This window comes from Pleurodeles waltl, chromosome 3_1 (genome assembly GCF_031143425.1).
Source record: "Pleurodeles waltl isolate 20211129_DDA chromosome 3_1, aPleWal1.hap1.20221129, whole genome shotgun sequence".
Classification (NCBI taxonomy): domain Eukaryota; kingdom Metazoa; phylum Chordata; class Amphibia; order Caudata; family Salamandridae; genus Pleurodeles; species Pleurodeles waltl.
This window is the reverse complement of record NC_090440.1, coordinates 264117760-264141210: the sequence shown is the minus strand read 5'-3', so window position 1 is coordinate 264141210 and position 23451 is coordinate 264117760. Positions and strand designations below refer to the sequence as shown.

At 44.6% G+C, this 23451-nt stretch overlaps 1 protein-coding gene across 2 annotated transcripts in view; it reads right to left on the bottom strand.

Moving 5' to 3' along the window:
* LOC138284016 (neuronal acetylcholine receptor subunit alpha-7) overlaps positions 1–23222 on the bottom strand; it is a 459428-nt gene extending 436206 nt beyond the window's left edge. The window contains exons 1-2 of one of the 2 annotated variants that reach the window (XM_069222357.1): positions 23166–23222; positions 21874–22013 (exon numbers count right to left, since the gene is read on the bottom strand). In XM_069222357.1, the coding sequence (XP_069078458.1) occupies positions 21874–22013; positions 23166–23178 (153 nt within the window). In that variant the 5' untranslated portion in view covers positions 23179–23222. Of the gene's footprint in view, positions 1–21873; positions 22014–22536; positions 23104–23165 lie in introns of those variants that run through there. The other variant, XM_069222356.1, reaches the window with a different exon arrangement.
* Positions 23223–23451: the final 229 nt, after the last annotated feature.

The following is a 23451-nucleotide window of genomic DNA, read 5'->3' as shown; positions in this document are numbered from 1 at the left end:
GAATATGTCAACTAGTGGAGACCCACCTAGTGGTGGCCTGGCACAACTACATTTGAATTCACCAAAATAATTTTTGCCAATTCCAGGAGAGCCAGTGGTGCAGTGGAGTGAGTGGAAGGCATATTTCCTAAACTATTTGGACAACCTGGAGGATTGCAATGGTCCACTCACACTAGAAAGGAAAAAAAGATTTCTCATGTATTGCTTAGGACCAGAAGGCTTACGTTTTTACAATCAACTACAAAAAGATGAGAGTAGCGTGGCTACGCAACGAATGGCGTAGGGGGCAGGACACCGGAGCTCCGGGACCCGTGGCCTCGTTGAACCCCCATTCGTCCATCCTGCAAGGTGGGAGACACTCGGGGGCTACTAGCTGAGCCCCCGTGTCGATAGTGCCTCTTCCTGTTGACCTTCCGATCACAGAGAGGGACTGAGCAGCTGCAGCAGGGGCCGGGAGGTGAGGCCGACCGCCTTTAAAATGGCGGCCTCCTGGATGAAACGTCTGGCAGACGTAAGTCCTTTGGGGGGACACCTATGGGGCCTGAGGGCATCTGATACCAGCACGGAACCCAGGAGCAGCTGGGAGCCAGGTGAGAAAGGCGGTGCTGTCACAAGAGACCCACCCAGCACAGAACAATAGCGTTGTTGCAGGTGGCTGGGCGGCCCCCCGGAGGACACTAACATGACTTTCCGCTGACTGGAGGGTGCTCTCTGTCGTTGGAAGACCTGGGAGACATGCAGCGGAGACTCTGTAGTGGTTGAGACCGGAACAGTCTCCACCAACGGGAGGAACCAGAAAGGCGACTGTTGCCTGTAGTGCGAGACCCTTCACGAGCTCAAGAAGGGCACTCATTTTCTACTAAAGGGCGCACCCGAACGGAAGCACACACCACTCTGACTGCACAACATGGAAAAGGCCCTCATGAAAAGAGATGAGGAGATGTGTGGCCCCCAGCATATGCGGGCTCCCAGTGTTGAGACGGGACAGACACTACCAGCGACATTGGAAATGTCCAGCACCACTCCTACGTTGCAAGATGTCCTACAGGCCATAGTGGCATCTCACACAGCACTGGAGGTTTCAATTGACACTTTAAGCATAGACTTGGGCTTCCTCTGTGATGACCATCGCCGTCTGATGGAGCGGGTCACCAAGATGGAACGGGAGATATCAGCGACAACTCCTGCCTTGGCACTTGCGGATGGCTGCTTGATGACCATCAAAGCTCGCTTAAAAATACTAGAAAACAGAGCAGAAGATGCAGAGAATAGGGCAAGCCGTAACAATATCAGAGTGGTGGAGCCTCCCGAAAAAGTTGAAGACACGGACATGGTGAGCTATTTGGAAGCCTGGCTCAGGTCTGTCGTGGCTCCGGAGGGGCTCTCCCCCTTCTTTGCACTGGAGAAGGCCCACAGGGTGCCTGCTAAATCACCGCCCCCGGAGCTCCACTGAGGACAGTGGTAGCATGACTACTCCACTTCAAGGATTGAGACTACATACTGCAACAAGCGAGGCTGCATGAGAACATAATGGTGGAAAACAGTAGGGTTTCATTATTCACCGACTTCTCTAGAGAGGTCCAGCGACAAAGAGCAGCTTTTGTGGCAGTCAAGCAGAGACTTAGGGAAATGGAGATCTCTTATTCAATGCAGTTTCCTGCCCTGCTCTGGGTGGTTACACTGGCAGGGGTGGAATTCTTTACCACACCACAGGAGGCATGGCCCTGGCTGGAGCATGTGCCTGACCAGGGCCAGGAAGGCCCCTCTGAGAGACGGAAGAGGAAAAAGTGCCCTCGCTCACACCGGAGACAGTCTACAACCAGGCCTGGTCCACCCACTGCGGAGGAGGCACAGGAGGAATGACAGAGGGTGGTAGCAGCAGTTGAATCGATGGGTGATTCTTCATTAAGCAATATGTCTCTGACCTGAGAGAGGAGCAGGGAACAGACGGGAGCAGGAAACAGATTGCATCGGACAGTTAATCTGTATGTTCGACCCACTCAAGTGTGCTCCTCCCGGTGGTCACCCCAAGCACAGCGGATGAACTTATCTAAACAGACGCCAGACGACTACAGCAGTACTCATTCAAAGAAGCGTTATTCTCCCTCAACAAGCACCTGCCCGCAGTGGATGGATATGCCTTGTCTCTGCACCATCTGCATGGGCCTACGTGTAAACTGGTTGTGAGATGCGGGGCGAGATGGAGGCTCGGGTTCCCTGGAGACCATAGCAACTAAATTTGCACCCTCTCATAAACCGTAGCCTGAACGACAGAAGGCATTAACAAGTTTGATTTCCAGTTCTTGAACAGTTTGGGTGAGGGCATCACACCTCTTGCCTGGGGGACAGGGAGTTGGGACAATGTTATTTGATTAATGAAGAACCTAAAGTGTGTTGCCTAGCTTCCTGCTACACGTACATAGCTGAGAAAGTTGTTACCATCAAGACGGGTGAGAAGCCCTTACCTTTTCTACCAAGTCCTGCACTATTCCACCTATTGCCACGTCACAGAAGAATAAGGTATTAACCTGGAATGTTAGGGGGATGAGGTCCATGGCTAGGCAGTATAACGTTTTTTCATACCTCACTAGGTGGGGAAATCAATTAGCTCTGCTGCAGGAGACACATTTAGATGCAATTGAGCGGAAGGCTCTTCAGAGGCGATGGAGGAGCCAAGTTTACTATACTACCTATTCAGCATATGCCTGGGGGACGTTAGTGTGGATTAAGCACGGGGTCCCATATCAGCATGTCACATTCATCACTGACCCTTTGGGGCACCATATAGTAGTCATAGGTATATTAGATGGGCAGGAAATAGTCCTGGGGATCATATACAGTCCCAATACAGACCAATCAAGTTTCCTGGCATCCCTTTCTGAACGGCTGGCCTTGCATTTTATGGGCTCCATACTGTTGGGAGGGGAATTTAACTGCATTGCAGACACAACATTAGATACATCACACACCCCTCTTCTATCTTCCACGATTAATAGGCCGGCAAGGGAGTGGGGCCCGATTGACTCCTGGCGAGCTCATCACCCGGAGCTCAGAGACTACTCTTTTTATTCCCCATTACATGACCTTCATGTACGACTGGACACATTCCTTTGCTCACCAAAAGCACATGAGACAATACACCTCTCCGAATATCTGACCCGAACGGTCTCAGATCATAACCACCTCCTCCTGATGCTGAGATGGTTCCATGTCCCGACACCAATACCCATGTGGCAGCTCCAGCCTGCACGGTTCGAGTACCAGGCTTTCAAAGACACCATAGGCATTGCCATAAATGATTACTTTGAGACCAATGCTAGACACACTCGATACTGATAGAATGGGATGAATTCAAGGCAGTGATTAGAGGACGATGCATCTCAACAACCAAGGGAGAACGCCAGGCACTGCTCCATGACATAGCACAGGCAGAACGGTCACTACGCTTACTTGAGCAACAGAAACCAGAGGACCCAGACCTGCAGACAGCACTTCTCACCGACGTGGAAAACACGATAGTAGCAATCAAGAGACTACGTTGTTATGATTACAAAGCCTATATAGCACGTACACACTCAGAGGGAGACCGCTCCAGTTCCTTTCTGGCCTGGTTAGCGAACCCAGCATGCAGGAGCTCGACTATAGTAGAACTGGCAGACGTCACTGGAATTAGCAGAAATACCCAGGCTGCTATCAATAAGGAATTTTATTATTATTATTACGCCGACCTCTGCACAAGTAAAGTGAACCAACTGGGAGGGACATTAAAGATTTCTTATCACCTCTTGTCCTCCCAACTGTTTCAGTGCAGGAGGCGACAGATTTGGGTGCAGTGACTACACTTGCAGAAGTGAGGGAGGCTATCACTAGCATGGCGTGAAATAAAACCCCGGGACCAAACGGGCTTCCGGTGGAGTTTTATTCAACGTATATAACCAAGCTCGGCCCGAGGTTGGTCGAGATATAGGAGGAGGCCAGGAAAAGTGGCATTCTTCCTGCATTGACCTGAGAAGCTCTGAATATTCCCTTGCTGAAGCCCAGGAAACCAGCCTCAGATGTGATGTCTTATCGGCCCCTGTCGATGTTGTCAGTGGACTATAACATATTAAACAAAATATTAGCTACGCGCCTCTTAAAGCATATGCCACATTTAGTTCATACGGACCAAGCTGGGTTTATCCCTGGGCACCATACAGCTACTAATATTTGGTGACTTTTTTCTATCCTAGATAGTGATGCTTATGATAAGCAGGAGGTGATGGTTTTTGCTACTGATTTTGAAAAAGCTTTTAATAGCCTGGAATGGCAGTATTTGCAGCATAAGGTTCTCCGTAAGTTTGGTCTTGGGGATCAGTTTGTACCGTGGACCCAACTGCTCTATGCCGGACCGACGGCCAGGGTTCGCACAGGGGCCACCATATAAGAGAACTATAAGGTGGAGAGGATGACCAGGCAAGGTTGTCCACTCTTCCCTTTTTGCTCTTGCTATCGAGCCATTAGCCTGTATAGCTAGAAAGGGGAACACTTATAGAGTACTCGTAGTGGCGACCCATACCTATTACATTGCACTCTGCCGTCTTCTCTTTTTAGGAAACGCAGGAGAAGCACTGAGTGGGGCACAACATCTCTTGGAGATTTTTGGCTCCATATCTGGGCTCCGAGTGAACTGGCTAAAGTCTAATCTATTCCCAATCATGAAGGCAGAGTAGCCCCTCCAGGCCTTAACGATCTGACCTGGGAACCACGATGCTTGACCTACTTAGGAGTCCATGTTCATCATAACTGGATGGACTTACTAGAGGGGGACATAGAGCGTGTGATATGAGGGCTTCGCAGCACTATGACCTTCTGGGCATCCCTCCCACTGGCAGTAGCAGGACGGGTCCCACTCCTGAAAATTATAGCATTACCCTGCTTGCTATTCTTCTTCTCCACCCTCCCGCTGTGGATCCCGAGAACCTATTTTAAGGAACTAAAATCAATGGTGGTCGGTAGACAGCGTATTGCCCTCACTATACTGCAAAGACCTTTTTCAGAGGGTGGACTAACCATTCCCGATTTTGAGTCCTACAGTGGTTGACCCACTAGATGGCTTTGCACATGGCGCCCGAATGGGAGCCCACCCCTTTTACACTGGACTTCCTATTGCTGGCTAGGTTGATACTACAGCTCGGCCCCCAGCTGCCACTGGCTCTAATGAACTGAAGGTCATGCATAAAGGCTGGGTGCGCTATCTTTGTCACTCTAAGGGAGGCAAACCTTACTCACCAGACATCCTGTTGCAATGTTTACTGACACTACTGTACGGGGGAGTGGAGGAGACTGGCGAGCTGGAAGGCGGCTGGGGCGACATCCATAGGCACCCTGTATAAAGCTAATATCCTTCTACCATTTGAAGACTTCCGCGGCCGATACAATCTCTCCCCAGGCCACCTTTTACTTCTTAGAGCGGTCACTGAGGCGATTGGGGTGCATTGGCAAGTTGGGAATGTTGAGCCCTCCCTTTCTGAGTTGTGTCAATATCTGACATCTGCCACCGGCACCTACAAGGCAGTGACCTGCTTTTACAAGAAAATATGGAAAACATTATGTACACCGTTTACAAATCTTAAACAAAAGTGGGAAGTAGACCTAGGCACCACCATCACGGATAAAGGCTGGGAGGAGATCTTGGCCCAGACCCCAAGGATCTCACGGAATGTTTGCTTCAAGCTGATAAACATATATGTCCTACATACGGCCTACATGATGCCAGGGAGACTTCTGAGACATTTTGGGGTGGAAGAGGCCACATGCCCCAGATGTGGGGAGGTAGAGGCAGAATTCCTTCATATGGTTTGGACTTTCTGAAGGTGAGAGAGTTTTGGGAAGCTGTTCTTAACTCATTAACTGATGTTTTGGAACGAGAAATTTCCAACAACCCCAGACACTGTTTACTTGGAGGGTACAGGCACACAGCCCGTGTGACCGATCAGTTCGGAAACGTAGCTTTGTTACTGGCTAAAAGAGAAATAGCAATGACATGGAAAGCATCCCAAGGCCCTCAGGAGGGAACGTGGAGAGGAGAAGTGCTGAAAAGGGCACGAGCAGAAGAGACTGTGAGGTATCAGGAAGCTAGGAGTGGTTAGAGATTGATAGAGAGGGCACGAGCCTGGGGTACTTTGGTATTTGACTGGGACGGACTGAAAGAAGCACCCCAAGATGAGACATTATCCCATTAAGGTAGAGAAACTGTAATTTCCTGCAAAGGTCCAGAGACTAATCTCCCAACATTTAACATTTAGCACTTTACATAGGTACAGTGGTCAAAGCAGAGGGAGAAGAGGACAAAGCATGTCCAGGGGGCACTCACCACAGCGACAAGAACACTGATTTGTTTAGATATCCAGGCATAGCTAGGCACACAAGAGGGAGGGAGGGAGGATAGGAGGGGGGAAGACATACATGGGAGACTCACCCTTAAAAGATGAGGGCCTCAAAAATACGCACCACTAGGCCACGCATAAGAGATATGACATATAAGTCCCAAGAACAAGGCTGTATATGGAACTATGCAACATGAACAATTGATCTAATTGTACTTGTGTTATAGATACTATTGCCTATTGGTTTATGAAAAATCAATATGATATAACAGAGACATGAAGATGGCGGGCCAAAAGTATGCAGCGACTTCTTGTATTTTGTTTTATTTCAAAACTAGTAAAATGTGTTTTTAAAAAACTACAAAAAGAAGATAGAGGAAGTGGAGATGGGGATGTTTTCACAAATGCTATTCAGGATCTTGATGGACATTTTTCACCAGCTGTATGCATTGCGGTTACACGTCATGCGTTTTTTCAAAGAAAGCAGGAAAAGCATGAGAACATTGATGACTATGTTTCCTCCTTAAAGAAGTTAGCGAGATCATGTAGATTAGGGCATTTGCATGATGAATTAGTACAAGACCAGATAGTTATGTACACTTAAAAACAAAGCTATGCAAGAAAGGTTATGGGTAGAAGGGGAAGCAAATCTTAATGTCATTACTGCAATGGTAAAAAAAGCAGAATTATCAGATCGTTGCACTAAAGCCAGTTAGCACAAGAAAAAAGAAATGTAGAAATGGTAAATAAGGTTTCAACAGAAACACAAAAGTATAAGCACACTGGAGGAAGTGATGTTGATGTTCAAAAAGGGAAAAAAAGGGAGACAACATAAGTCAAGTTAAAAGTTTTAATACCTTTTATGGAAGTTGGTATCGATGTGGTAGCACCTTTCATTCTGCAAGATTTGAAAAGTACCCAGTGAAAAATGCAAAGTGTATTGAGTGTGGCATAGTTGCTATTTTGCCAGAGTTTGTAAACAGAAGTTATAGAAGAGTGGTGACAAGAAGGTTGCATAAGTGAAAGAAAGTGATGAAGAGGAGTCATCAGGAGAGAGTGAGGGAGCTGATGAAAGGGTCAAATACAAAAGAAGTAGTAAAGTAGTGTTGAATATGGCTGAAAGAAAAGGTACTAAGCCATTGTGTTGGGTATCATTTGGAGGAGTATCTTTACAAGTTGCTGTTGATTCAGGTTCTCCATTCACCATTATATCAGAGAATATATGCCATAATTTGTTCATTAACGAGTTAGGAGAGCATTTAGAATACCCAGATATTTCCCCAGAAAGTTATACTGGGGATAAAATAGATATAGTAGGGTTCAGAGAACTAGTTTTGAAATGTAAGACCAGGGAAGCAGTAGGTAAACTGTATGTGGCCAAAGATAGACCTTCTGTTTTAGGTTAGAAGGATCAAAAGTTGTTGAATATCATTTTGGAACCCAATAGTACAGAACAAGTCTTAGTTGCATGTGAGGAAGAAGATACTAAAGCGTGGGTTTTCCAAGAGTTTCCTAGAGTTTTTAAAGAAGGTATTGGGAGACTCAAAGGTTTCACTCATAACATTCGGCTGAAGGAAGGAGCCACACCAAAAATTCAAAAGGCTAGGAATATTCCTTTAATAGTAAGAGAGGAAGTAAAAAATTAGAGAAGTTGCTTAAACTTGATATAATTGAACCTGTGGAAGCGTCCGAATGGGTTTCACCTCTAGTGGTAGCTCGGAAATCGAATGGAAAGGTTTGTTTATGTGTGGATTTGAGGTAGTTAAACAATAACATCATTGCGGATCAATTCCCATTACAATGCGATGTTATTGTTAACTAAGCAAGCTAAGTTATTCTCCACATTAGACTTGTCCTTGGCTTACCACCAAGTAGTTCTAGAGTGTAGCAGTAGGCATCTTACAACGTTTTGTACACCATTTGGATGTTTCCAATTCAAGTGCATGCCGTTTAGTTTAGTGTCAGCTGCAGCAGTATTTCAGAGACTGATGACACAACTATTTGGGTATATACCTGAAGTAACTTTCTTTCAGGATGACATTTTAGTAATGGGAAAACACAGAAAACAACATGATGACATTTTAAGGAAAGTTTTATCCATTTTAGAAGGAAAGGGCTTAACAGCAGAAAAGGGTAAGTGTAAGTTTGCTCAGAAGAGTGTTACATATTTAGGTCATAAAATTAACCAAGGAGGAATTCAACCTAAAAAGAAATTAATTGGAGCCATTCTAAATGCACCATCTCCTAGATCGAAGGATGATTTAAGATCCTTTTTAGGTTTAGCAGAATTTTACTTGAAGTGTGTAGAAACTTTTTCTCACAAAACACATGAAATTAGGTTATTATTGAAGAACAAAGTAAAGTTCGTATGAAGTGATATTTGTCAAAAAGGTTTTGAAAGTATAAAAGAGGCAATTTTAAAGGCTCCACTTTTGCAGGGTTTTAACCCGGAGGCACAAGCAATGGTCACCACTGATGCAAGCAGTAAGGGACTGGGTGGAGTTTTAACGCAAAAGAACAAAAATGGAAAGGAGTGAGTTGTTGCATTAGTTTCTTGGTCACTATCACTGAGTGAGGAGAAGTATTCTGTTACAGACAGAGACATTGGCAGTTGTGTGGGCGCTGGAACATTTTCGCAAGTTTGTTTGGGGCAGGAAATGCATTGTAAGATATGTGCATAAACTGCTTACTAAACTTTTGACGACGGAGGGTCTGTCTAGAGCGTCTGCAAGAATAGCAAGGTTGTCGATGAGATTGCAAGATTTCTTTCATGAAGTACAATATGTACCAGGAAAAAAATGTGACTGCAGATTTTCTTAGCAGAGTGTATTTACCTATGAAAGAATTAGATCAGGATCCCTGGAATGAGTGGTGTGTAGCTGGAATTTTCACAGATGGGGTTGGAACATGAGAAAGATGTAGTGTTGAAAGAAGTAAGAAACAAGATGGTGAAGGGATGGGAAGAATGCGGCAAAGCAAAAATAAAAGAGGAATTGAAGGCATATTGGGAAGTAAGGGATGAACTGAGTGTTGAGGAAACTTTTGTATGTAGGAGTGGGAAAGTTATTCTTCCTTGTGGTGTTAGGCAAGGTTTGATAGTTATTGGCCATGAAGGACATTCAGGAATATCTCGTACAAAAAAAATATAAAGGAATTATATTGGTGGCCTAAAGTTGATTTAGATGATGAAAGATTTGTATGTAACTGTGTGGATTGTGAGATGAGTGACAAGACTCAGAAAACATTAAATCCACCTGTGTCGTCATTAGGGTGTCCAGATGTACCATGGAAGGAAGTTACTTTGGATATAATGGTCCCCATTACATGGAAGGATGGTACATACAAATACATAATAGTTCTTGTGAATATGTTTTCTAGATGGATAGAAATGGAAGTAGTTCAAAGGATCAACACTAATGTTGTTTTTGAGTTCTTAGAGGAAGTATTCAGAAGAGAAAGGTTTCCAGCTACCATATTAACGGACAATGGTGTACAGTTTAAGTCAGAAGAGATGAGGAATTTTGTGAAGTTGGCTGGTATAGAGAAAAAATTCACAGCATTGTCTCATCCTACGGGTAATGCTGTAGTGGAAAGAGTAGATAGAGTTATTAAAGGTATTGTACAAATAGCTAACAAAGGAAATAAGAATTGGGAATATGAACTGAAGAAAATGCTATGGTCAAATAGATAAACACCTCATGAGTCTGTTAGGGAGAGTCCTTTTGGTTTAATGAGAGGTCGGGTACCTTTTTCCAAATTAAATCCAAGATGGATGTGCAGGAGCAAGCAATTAATACAGGAACACAGAGGATGTAAGGAAAAATATTTTAAGTCTCAGGAAAAGAATAAGGTCTATATTGACAGCAGACATGGTGTTAAAGAGGTGCATCTAAAGGCTGGACAGTGGGTGAGAGTACAATCTGTCAGGAAAGTGGCGAAGGGTGAGAGCAGATTCAGTGAACCTAAAAAGATTAAAGAAGTCAGAAAAAATACAGTAGAATTGGAAAATGGGAATATATGTCACATGAGTCGTATTGCATTGGCTAGGAGGGCGAGGAGACTTATATTTAATGTGTTTCTACGGATGCATCCCTTAGCTTTTTATGTAATTGTCATTTCTACATCCATAGACATGTGAAACACACTCATTAGGCATGCTCTTTCACTTTTTCTTTTGAGAGCACATTAATATTTTTATTTTGATGACTTAGTGTTATTGACTCTGATTGATAGCTACTGTTTCCCTATCTCCTATTTGATTGCTTCTAGGGAACTGGAAGGCAAAGCGCAGGTTGGTATGTGATGCTGATGGATCCGAACATGTTGGCTGGTCCTCACAACCTCTAAGGAGCATCCAATGGAAGTTAGTATCGCTGTTAAGACATGCAGAGGTAGCCTTGACGCCCGAGGTATAAAATCTCCAGTGAATCAAGAGCATGAAATGAGTTTACTGTTAACATTCTATTTGTATTGTGGCTTCATGTTCAGTTCGAATGAGTCTTTAAAAGTGCTGCACAGAAGCGGTGAATAAAAGGCTTATGGATAACGCTCGCCTCCTGTCTTAACTTAAAATCAGGTTTAGTGGTATTCCAGGGGTTGGATTTCCCACACAAACACTGGAATTTACTGGGTGGTACTTTAGACCTGTAAAACTGTATTCCCCAAACTTTGGCTACAACAGCAGTCAAGCCCTTTTCCTCTCTCCGCCCCTGCTTTTTTCTCTGGCAAGGGAGGACAATTCAATGTTCTTCTTCTAGAAATGAACTTCCCCTTATCTTCCCTGCCTTATCTACCCCAGCCACCGCTCCCGTCCTACATAGAAGACCCCACATATATTTATTACCTAGTCAAAGCAGGAGGTAAGTGAATGCACTAGGCCACGAGGGAAAAATATTAATTCTGTATTGCACAGTTACTCCCCATTTCAAGGAGTTTAACTCATAATTGCAGGGTAATGGTTGGCTGTCACCGCATAGTGTCAGTAAGTGTGAGGAATTAGCTCCCCAACAGTCCGGGCAACTCATAAATAGGGTACTAAATACAATACAACTTTCCGTGAACCATGGAACAACATTAGACCTCGTAGGCATCAGAGCAGCAATTTGAATATGTTTGCTCATTGGTTCTTGATGAAATGTGTTAATCATTAGTATTAACCTGTACAGCGCTACAATGTAGTTGTTTACAATTTGATATTTTTAAACATAAATTATACTTTAGATAAGGCAGGGGCATATATGAAACCACAGCAGTACATATTTGCTTCCTTACAAATTAAACTGAGCCCGCCAATTTGAAAGCAATGCACTCGCAAATTACAAATATATACAAGCAAGAGAGGAATTAAGTTAAATACAAAGCCGTAGTAACAATGTCCAGACCATAAAAAAACACCTTGGCCTTTGTGTGTAATGTGATTCATGAAGGTTATTGACATAACATTGGTTAAAAAAAAGTTGCAAAATTAGTGAACTTGTACTTATCAATTTGTAAACATAAGGCATCTGTTAGAAATGGGGTACTTGGTTGGCAGTCAGGTAACCTCCTGTCCAAGCAAGGACCCTCACTCTAGTCAGGGTAAAGGAGAATCACCCTCAGTTAACCCTCGCTCACCCCCTTGATAGCTTGGCACAAGCAGGCAGGCTTAACTTCAGAGTCTAGGTGTAAAGTATTTGTCCCAACACACACAGTAATTCAGTGAAAACACTACAAAATGACACAATGCAGGTTTGGGAAAATAGGAAATATTTATCTAAACAAAACAAGACCAAAATGACAAAAAAAATCCAACATAGCACAAGTCAAGTTATTAATTTTAAAAGCAAGAGAGTCTCAAATCCTTGAGAAAACAGTAAAAACACTGTTAGCGTTGAAAAGTACCTGGGTTACGTCAAAATAACATGCAAGGGCGAGTGTCCGTCGAAAAAGGTTAGTGATGTGTCGATTTCTCACCCTCAAAGTGTGTTGTTTCTCCTTCTCCCGTCGGGTCGGTGTGCATTGTTTTTCCTCTTCGCAGGAGAGCGATGCATCGATCCAGGCATCGATCCAGGCAAGAACTCGAGTCCTGGCAGACGTTGCGTAATTTTTCCATGCCCATCAATGTTTGCGTTGAAAATCCTGCTGCACGGTATCAGCCAAACCGCGCTATGTGGCTTGTGACGTTATCAACCTCCGTCAGCAGGTGTTGCATGTCGTTTCTCCAGCTGCATGCATCGATCTTCCAGCCGCGATGCCGGTGGAGCATCGATTTCTGCTGTGAAGCCGGTGGTGTGTCGTTTTTCAGCCACGTCTTGGAAGGTGCATCAATATTTTCCCCGCACGGTGGTCTGTGCGTGGATTTTCAATCTTGGTCTGCCAGCTTCACCTGTCAAGGCCCTAGGAACTGGATAGGGTACCACATGGCAGGGCAGGAGTCTCAGCAGAGAGTCCAGGTGCTGGCAGGAGAAGTCTTTGATGGCCCTGAGACATCAACAACAGGAGGCAAGCTCAGGACAAGCCCTTGGAGATTTCTTCACAAGCAGGAATGCACAAAAAAGTCCAGTCTTTGTCCCCTTGCACAGGCAAAAGCAGCAACTGCCGGATAGCTCCACAAAGCACAGTCACAGGCAGGGCAGCACTTCCCCTCAGCTCTTCAGCTCTTCTCCAGGCAGAGGTTCCTCTTGATGTCCAGAAGTGATCTAAAATCTGTGGTTTTGGGTGCCCTTCTTATACCCATTTTGGCCTTTGAAGTAGGCTTACTTCAAAGGAAAGTCTCTCTTGTTTCTGAAATCCTGCCTTGCCCGGGCAAGGCCCCAGAAACACACCAGGGGGTTGGAGACTGCATTGTATGAGGGCAGACACAGCCCTTTCAGGTGAAAGTGACCACTACTCCCCTCCCTCCAAGCACAGATGGCTTATCAGGATATGCAGGCTACACACCAGCTCCCTTTGTGTCACTGTCTAGAGAGAGGTGCAAACGGCCCAACTGTCAAACTGACCCAGACAGGAAATCCACAAACAGGCAGAGTCACAGAATGGTTTTAAGCAAGAAAATGCCCACTTTCTAACAGTGGCCTTTTCAAACACACAATCTCAAAATCAACTTTACTAAAAGATGTATTTTTAAATTGTGAGCTCAGAGACCCCAAACTCCACATGTCTATCTGCTCCCAAAGGGAATCTACGCTTTAATCATTTTTAAAGGTAGCCACCATGTTAACCTATGAGAGAGATAGGACTTGCAACAGTGAAAAACGAATTTGGCTGTATTTCGCTGTCAGGGCATATAAAACACATTAATATCTGTCCTACCCTAAACATACACTGCACCCTGCCCATGGGGCTACCTAGGGCCTACCTTAGGGGTGTCTTACATGTAAGAAAAGGGAAGGTTTAGGCCTGGCAAGTGGCAATTGGCAGTTATGATCTTCACACACAGACACTGCAGTGGCAGGTCTGAGCCATGTTTACAGGGCTACTAATGTGGGTGGCACAACAGGTGCTGCAGGCCCACTAATAGCATTTGATTTACAGGCCCTGGGCACCTCTAGTGCACTGTACTAGGGACTTACCAGTAAATCAAATATGCCAATAGTGGAAAGCCAATTATATACACATTTTATACAGGAGCACTTGCACTTTAGCACTGGATAGCAGTGGTAAAGTGCCCAGAGTAACAAAAACAGCAAAAACAGAGTCTAGCACACATCAACAACCTTGGAAACAGAGGCAAAAAGTTAGGGGAGACCACGCCAAGGATGAAAAGTCTAACAGCATCACTTTAATCAGCAACCCATTTAACAAATGAAATTATCTGTTAAGAGCAGTAGCATGTTTTTACATCCGTAGTTACAGCAGAAGAACCATGCAGGTTTTGAAAGAAGTCAATAACACAAAAACTGGTTTGTGGCCACAATTTAAATAAGCTGAAACATAGCAACAAAGATCTTCTACCTCTGCATGCTATAATCTTTAGTTGTAGTTTGCACTGAACTCTTCTGACCAATACTTGCTATGAACTGTTTGTTATCCAAAGCATCTCCTGTGCCATCTCCTGTTGTCTTGAAAAATGGACAAGGCCATAGACTAGTACTGATCTCTTGCTCCCACTGATCTTGCACATGCCGGTATAGCTCTATTGTAGTGAGAGCATCTTCTACTGAAGAATGCCCCTACTCACTAAACTGAATTTCTTTGTTGAGGAGGTGAGACCTATTGGCTTTGCCAGTGCTTGATTCCTAGGTTGTCTATTGAGCTTGGAGTTGGACTACATTAATCGTTTCTGGGACTTCAGCTAGTTACCACTGAGGAAGTAAAGGGATGTTTGATTCAATCATCCCGTTCTTTTTTTACCTTATAAGGTGCTGTCAAAAGGATAGCATCTCTGAGAAAACATGAGCAAAATACTGTACCATGCATTGATTTTGTAGTTTCAATTCACGTCAGAAGGCCGTGATGAGCACACTCTTGCTTCAAAATGTAATCGTAGTGGCTTAGACATACATTTGAGGATTAGCCTTACATTTCAATAGAAAGTGTCGGAAATATAGGCAACGTCTGCCTTCCACTAAGAAGTTAAATATTCTTACTATTTAAAAAAAAAGATATAATTAATTAGTGCTATTCCCTCAGTAGATATCAACGTTTGTACTTCAAACAAAATCAGTCTTAGCTTAGTTTCAAACGAAAACCATTATTTAACATGTATTTTAGTTTTTTAAGGCAGTTTTATACTATGGGATAGAGAGTACTTCAAAGTTTTTTTGCTGACACTACCAATAAAGGATAATGAGCAGCCTTGTATATGGCGTGATACTGCCGAGGCCTCCCTTCAGCCCCAGAGTTAGAATTCTACGGGTCCCTTTACACATTTAGGGGGTCATTCTGACCCTGGCGGTCATGGACCGCCCGGGCCAACGACCGCGGGAGCACCGCCAACAGGCTGGCGGTGCTCCCATGGGCATTCTGACCGCGGCGGTACAGCCGCGGTCAGAAACGGGAAACCGGCGGTGTCCCGCCGGTTTCCCGCTGCCCAAGGGAATCCTCCATGGCGGCGTTGCAGGCAGCGCCGCCATGGGGATTCCGACCCCCTTACCGCCAGCCTGGCTCTGGCGGTTTTGACCGCCAGAACCTGGCTGGCGGTAACGGGTGTTGTGGGGCCCCTGGGGGCCTCTGCAGTGCCCATGCCAATGGCACTGCAGCATGGCATGGGCACTGCAGGGGCCCCCTAACAGGGCCCCACCAAGATTTTCAGTGTCTGCCAAGCAGACACTGAAAATCGCGACGGGTGCAACTGCACCCGTCGCACCCCTTCCACTCCGCCGGCTCCATTCGGAGCCGGCATCCTCATGGAAGGGGGTTTCCCGCTGGGCTGGCGGGCGGCCTTCTGGCGGTCGCACGCCAGCCCAGCGGGAAACTCAGAATGACCGCTGCGGTCTTTCGACCGCGGTACGGTCTTCTGGCGGTTCCCGCCAGGCGGGCGGCTTCCGCCGCCCGCGGAGGTCAGAATGACCCCCTTAGTCAGTAAGGCACCCTTTTTGAGTTAGGGGTTGTAAATCCCAGCCATATTTTATTTTTACAACAACAATATTTAAAATCAATCATCACTTCAAACATTTATACGCAGTAATCCATTCTATTTAGAGCTTAATTTACATGTGTAGATATCTAGCCTTCACAGAGTCACTAATACATTTGCTTTACTAACACTATCTCAATTCCTTTTGCTGCATATCCAAATCAGTGACTGCGGATGACATCATGACTTGCCCCGAAGGTGATTCTCAATCCCTGGAACCACCACTTGGGCTAAGTGACCCAGGGTGGGTCCCTTCAAATGGGAGAACCCCACCACCGCAACATCTCTGGGTGCAAACCTCAGTGGTAACTAGCTGAAGTCCCGCAACCCTCTGCCCCTGGATGTTACCTTCGTGTCCCTGCCAGCATCGTTGGAGAGTCCCATGACATTTGTGTCATGCTCAAGTAAGAAAAGGTAAGCCGAATTGCCCCACCCATCTTGATCTCACCCTGCCATAATAATCCCATCCCTACTGCCATGTTAGGGGTTCAGAGGTGTGTTGCACCCCCACCCCTACCCAGGTATGATGGCCTGGTGCAGGACCTGCCATATGTGGGGCTCCCCCCATGTGAGGGAGCCCGGTGCAATAGTAATGTAAAGAAAAAAGATGTCTGTTTGGTACGTAGTGAGAAACAAATCATGTGGAAACTGGAAGATATTTAAATCTCTGCTAACAACATTAGTACAAAAAAAGCGTTTCTGATTTACTGTTTCAATGTCATTTATTTAATTGTGTGTGGTGGCCACAGTGGGGTCCACAAAGAAATCATACTGGGGTCATGAAAAACTTCCAGGAGAATGTTCAGAATGTCCAAGCTGCTGTGAAAGAATAATGGATGGAAGTTGGCGTACGTGCTTTAACTATGAGAAGAGATCACTTCAAATCAAAAATCGTGTTCTTTTAGAGTAAAGCTGAATATATATATTAGTTGCTCCTAACAACAAGCAGAAAGTATGAGCGACAACAATACTTCATGAGATGCCCAAGGTCCACATCATGCCAGCTATGACGCAGGTAAAACTCCACACTGAAACGCGAAGGACACAACTCAACCAGCAGTGATTGAGCCATTGCTCAAGTGCTTGATCTGCATTAGATTTCTGTTGGTGCTTTGCCAGGGGGTATCAGCTTGGAAGGTTTATGGTCACCCTGCGGTGAGAAACAGGCGTCTGCAGCTAGCTTGGGTTCTTGACTGAGAAAATCATAAGGATAGTGAAAATGACTTTGAACTCAGTTCAGGATGAAACCATCGGCCAACGGAATAGTTTTAAGGCAGGCGTTACGTGCTCTTGCTTTTCGCGTTTTATTTTTAAGTTTGTCAGTGGTTCATTGGACTCATTTTCATTTTTTTGCATGTTGGGCTTGGATGGGCATTTTATGTGGTGTATGTGCGCGATCCTAAAAGACAACTGTGGCTTATTTGCTGAGTCTATCTAGCCTTAAGAAAATAACAATGTCCTAGAACTTCTTTGCATTCTCCTCTCTGTCTATATCTGTTCCCAAGCTATCTGTTGATTTATTAGAGATTACTTTAAAACAGGGTTCATGTTCCCTCTAGTATTGGGGAAAGCTTTGTGTTATGCCACAAAGGATCATCCACACTAAAGCATTTTCCATGGACACAGAATGGGTAAAATCCAGTGCTTAATTTGTGCTTGTTGTTTCCTCCTTATTTTTGAGGGCCGGAGCTTACTTTTCTGCATCAGGGATTTCTTGCGAGAAAAAGACACGTATGGGAAAGGCGGAGGAAGTGAAAATTCGAAAAAGCGTTCAAAAGGAGAGAGCAGAAGGCTGCAAGAGTGAGCTGAAGAGACAGGGAGTGGCTGTGAATGGATTAAAGAGGCCCTTGAAGGTTTTAGGATTACGCTGCCTTGATGTTCTGTGTTCGCATATTTAATTGCAGCAGCCGTGTGTTTTACAGGAGAGCTTTGGGCACCAGCACGTTTTTGTTTACAAATTAAGCACTGGTAAAATCCTTTGATATATCTGGCCCAAAAAGTCTCCTGGCTTCAAATGAAAAGATCCTTTCCTGTGATCATATAGTTACATTAGAGGTACTATTAGACTAGGTAGTTAGATGAGAGATATGTGGCTTTTATATTCCATGAATACAAACCCTGCGGAGCTGATTAAATGGGGGCAAGGACTGCAGTCATTTATTTACTTCATTCTTTATTAAGTGACAAAAAGGCTGCAAAATCAATTTACACAAGGCAGACCCGCCTATAGAGCACACACTGTTGAGGATAAGGAGTCATACCTATGTGTTTTCCACTCAAGTGAGGTGAAAGGCTGACACTCCCGGTGGTGTAGAAAGTGGCTTTGTTTTGTGTTTTATGGATATGTGATGTTCTTTCAATGACACTGTGTATTCTCGTGCCAGACACAAGACGTGTCTGGCACCAGAATACACAGCCTGTAAAAGATCCATGGGTGGGCGGCAAGAACCTGTCTCACATAGATTTATTCAGCCCAATTGCCATCTGCATCTTCTGCAGCAACAAAGAGTATTGTTTTCAAAGCTGCTTTTTTTAGGGTGGAATGGTAATGCAGAAGAGATGCTGGTGTGTGAGGGATCAACATTATCCGGATAAATTATATGAAATAGTAATAACATTAGCAATATTTTAATTGTACTATTCATTAACCACCTTTTGTGGTTGAATCCTTCCTGTAGGAAGTAGACGTTATCACTTGAAATAGCTTGCAGTGTGGTACATAAGACATTCTCACACCGTTTATTGGACTAACTGAATAGAAAATGCAAAGAAGGTAAAATAGATAACTCTTTGAAGTCCCACAATCCCCTTTTTGCAACAGCAGTGACAGAAGAATGTGAGGAATCCAAGAAAAACTTCAGCATCTTTTTCTTAGACCACAAAAAGTAAGTACATCTATTCATTGGCTGCTGTGGCTCGCCAAGGAAGTAAACGCCATTCCTATGTCTATTAATGGCATATGGACTGACAGCTAGTGTCCTAAATAGCCATTGTAAACCCAAGAACAGTACAAATCTGGTGACATAGTGGCTAAAGAAGCAAATCAGTCTTCAAATAAGAGAGTTATTAATTTTAAAAAACACAGGAAGATATTGTAATAATCCCCAAATTGCCAACAGCAGTTAATGTACTAAAGTAACCAAACACTAAACCAAATATATGCGTCAAATCACCTTCCGTTCAATGCCATTACTCAGTTCCCATAAAATTCGGCTGTATGTATTGTGCTATTAACTGTGTGTAATGAACTAAACGTTCCAAATACTGTTAATCTTGGAAATCTAGCCTGAAACGAAGAATGATCGTAGCAATCAAGGTTGTGGTATAAGGGTGGTATAGAAGTACATACCTGCCTGCAAAGGAATTTATAAAATCAAGGACGAAAGGAGGACAAGCAAATCGTGACCCTTAACTCGTCTCTCTGAAGTACAATTTGGGGGTACAAAAGGTATTCACAGTCTTGTATCCAAGCAGTAACTGAGAAATAGGGGATTCTCAACAGTTTGCCGGAAATGTAGCGGGACGGATATCTGATTGCCACAAGTAATGTTTTTTACATATTTTAGAAAGGGATAGGTGCAAATTTCTCTGGAAGAAATATTTAGGGGCATATTTATGCACCCCTAGCGCCACCTTGCGCCACATTTGGGGCATTTATTTTGACGCAAATGTGGTGTTAAGGTAGCATTTCCCAAGCACAATGTTTACAAAGTGGTGTAATGCTTGCATTGCACCACTTTGTAAACCCTTGCACCACATTATACCTGCACCAGGTATAATGTAAGCAAGGGGGGGCATTCCCCCGCTATGGGGGCTGAAAAAATGGCGCAAGGAAATATATAAGATTTCCTTGCGCCATATTTTTCAGCACTTTTAATGCCTACTCAGACCAGGCGTTAAAAAGGGGCTTCAATTATTTAGAATGGGCCCATATGTAGTCTGCAGGAGTAGCGCCAACATTTTGCCGACACTCCTGCAGAGTACATCAGTAGCGTGAAATAGAATTGCCATGGTGTGCCGTATTTTAAATACGGCGCACACATGGTGGCGGTAGGAGAGCGCTAAGGGGCTCAGGGAAAGGTGCAGCGCCACTTTCCATAAATCTGTCCCTTAGAATCTCCCATTTGAAGCATATGTTAGAGATCGAGATGTTGCTAGAATTCTGGAAAAGTGAACAGCCTTACACCAGTTGAAGGGGTTTAGTAAAACACAGCACGGCATCTTATGTATCATACAGTGGTGATGAGAATACCTGCTTACATGACTGTAGGATGTCTGTGGGTTTGGAGGCTCGACTTCAAGGGAATTATTTTAAGGGCAAATACCTCCCTCACCACTCCTTGGAGTGACACAAGTGCTGCTGCCTGAATATTGTAATTGACTAGCAGTTAGATATTGATTGTGCTCTACAAGTCACTAGCTTGTCACGTGATTAAAACGTCCCCTGTATTTGTTAAAACAGTCTTTCTGATTTTACAGATAGTTAGCTTAGATGCTATGTCTCACATCAAAAGGTAAAGGGCTTAGCTATGGAAGCTAGTGTCACAGTCTAGTTTCCTGCTTTCCTATCCATGCATAGTGAATCCTAGCCATATACTTGCATTGTGAGCCACTAGTCCTCTTGGCCAACATCTCAGATGTAAGGTAGGATTTTTTGGAAGAATCATCAAGCTGTGATGCAGCTAAACAAACATATAGTGCTACATTCATTCAATAAATAAGCCATTCTGTCATCCACTGTCTAGGAATGAAGATCATGATTGCGAGTTCAATTGTAATGCTGGCCCTAGATCAGTGTAAATGTGATTGGAGGAGGGTCGATTTGAGTTATCAGACGTAGATTGGAACGGCCTAGTGGGCATATCTGGAACAGGTATTACTGTCAAGCTCCATGAATTGCCATTTCCCCTCGTCTTGCCCTGGCATAGGAGCAGCCATTGATGCTTATAATCGGCCACCTGACTTATTGGTGGTCCTCTAGGTAGCTGTCTAGTATAACCTTTCCCTAAAACTATCCCTGAGGGTGGGCCGGATCCTGGCGCACTTTGAATCCGCCTGTCAGGATTGAGACCACAACCACTCTACACCTGCGAGGCACTGACCTGGTCATGCTCCTACAAGCCACACTTTTCCCATATGTATGTTTCCTCCGAGGGTGCAACAATTACCCCAAATTAGGATGCAGGATCAGCAATAAATTATTGTAGACACCAATAAGTAGACTCCATTTATTAATAAAACTCACCAGTTGGTGCAAGTGAAACATTAGAACCTATAAAGAGCTGCCTCTAATTAAGTTTCTTAGGATCAACTACAAAGCGGGCAAATTAAAGAAAACCGCTGATGGACGCAAAACAAATACTAAATTTTAAAGACGTTTAGGCATCATCGGGTTTGCCACAACACGTGGCCGGGTTTTAAAGCTGATGACTCTGCAGCTGCACTGGTTCAGGTTCGTACTCTGCATGTTATATGTGCAACAGATAACGTGTGTCAGACCCAGAGTAACTAAAAGAATTTTATGAATGTCAAGTTTTCAGAGGCCCCGATCGTTTTGACTTTCTGTTTTGTCTCTTTTAGTACAAACCACAGCCTAAACCTTATTATTTTTTAAACTATCCTAAGTGGTAAAATGGTTCTTATCCTGCATTTCGGGGGACCTGTGGGTTACAGAGGCACCGCGAGAGAGACATGGTCACTAGCTTCTGACTGTGGACAGATTTTCAACAAAGAACACAAGATAAAAGTTATGATCCCTTGGCACATACATATTTTATGTAAGTTCCATTTGAAGGATTGTCAAACTCTGACATGTTTAAACTTTGCTTTTATGGGGTAGTCAACAGGAACAATAACAAGACACCAGTCACCACAACCACACGCCTTAATGCCAATACGAGACATTGCCATCCCTTCCCCTCCACCTGAGTGGAAAATTCATTCTGTATTTACCACATCCATGATCTGCATGAGACTAAGGCCAAAGGTCACCGTCAGTGGGTGGGAGTCATTCGCTACAGGTCTTTCCAGGGGGTTGTAGTTCTTCAGCAGATCCTTGTACAGCCTCCTCTGCGAATCTCCTTGCAGGGACCCTTGAAAAGCGGAAATAGAAAGTGGGTGAAGTGCACATACATACACAAAGCAGGGAAACTGTACTGCTAAATGAGTGCGTGCGGCACTACTCCAAAAAGCATACACTTAACTTTGAAAGCCACTAAAGTCCACCACTTAAAGGGCAGATGTTAAATTTATATTGCATTTATCATGCAGAGGGTTGCTAAATTCTACTTTGAAACAGTACAAATAGACAAATAATGAGAAAAACAAGACAAGTAGAAAACTGGAAAAAATGTTATCGAATAGAGAAAGAAAATGAAGAGAGCATGCGTGGGAAGGAAAGGAAAGGAGGTAGGAAGGATGAAAAGAAGTGGAATGAATGAAGGATATGAGACAGCGAAGAAGGGGAAAGGAGAGGAAAGGAAAGGAAAAGAAAGGAAAGGAAAGAAAAGAAAAGGTGGAAGTGGAAGTGATGGAAGGAGAAAGGGACAATCGATTTATGAATGGATGGACGGGAGGAAAGGAAGGCGGATGGTTGAACATCTGTAAACTTATTACCTGGTATCCATGCATTAATTATGAAGCAAAAATAGATTAAATTAATTCCCATTGTCTGATGTCCAATCAAGAAATATGCTTGTATTACGAGTGCCAAAAATGCTTTCAAAATAGGACCAGTGTCCGCCTTCACTTCACCATATGATGCAGTCTGTCAGCAGGCTCTTCAAATATAAAGGCGACCTGCTGCACAGGCAGTCTGTAAAGGCGATGAGACGCGCGGTTAGATGAAGGCAGGGGTGTGCGCAGCGGCTGGGCTGGGGCTACGCCGGCCGCCGGTATCCCGTCCCCCAGGATTGGGGGGTCTGGTGGAGCTCTGGTCACAGTTCAGACAGGCAGCCGAGCAGCAACGCTCCCGTACGGCGGAGCGAGGCGGGGTTCAGCCTCAGCACCTCTCTCTCCCCAGCCGTCCGTGCTGCTTACAGCAATCTGGAGGATGACAGGACACAGACTTCTCCTCCGTGGCAAACATCCAAATCCATCCGGGCTGTGCCAGAGCTCCTGTTAAAAGTGAAACGCTGCCCGTCGCCCAACCCTGTCAGCCCTCCTCCTCCTCCCTCCCTCGAATGAAAGGTCCGCCTTATTCCCCCTCAGCCTCCCCTCCCCTCTCGCTTCTCCCCTTCTCTTACCGAGTACACGCATCCTCCACGGCGTTCACTCTACCTCACGCACACGTGCTGTCCGTCTTCACCTCTTCATGTCTCTCCGTCCATCACCTGCTCAGCCACTTTCTACCTACTTTTCCCTTCCACCGTATTGTGTGATGCCCCTTTCTGATGCAGAGACTGTTCCATTAATGATTAGTGTTTACCCATCGTGTGATTAAATAGATGATTATTTATAAGCCCTTCTCAAAAGTTACTAAATTAAACTGGGCTTTACCTGGGTTACATTCTCCATTCAAGACGTCTGCTG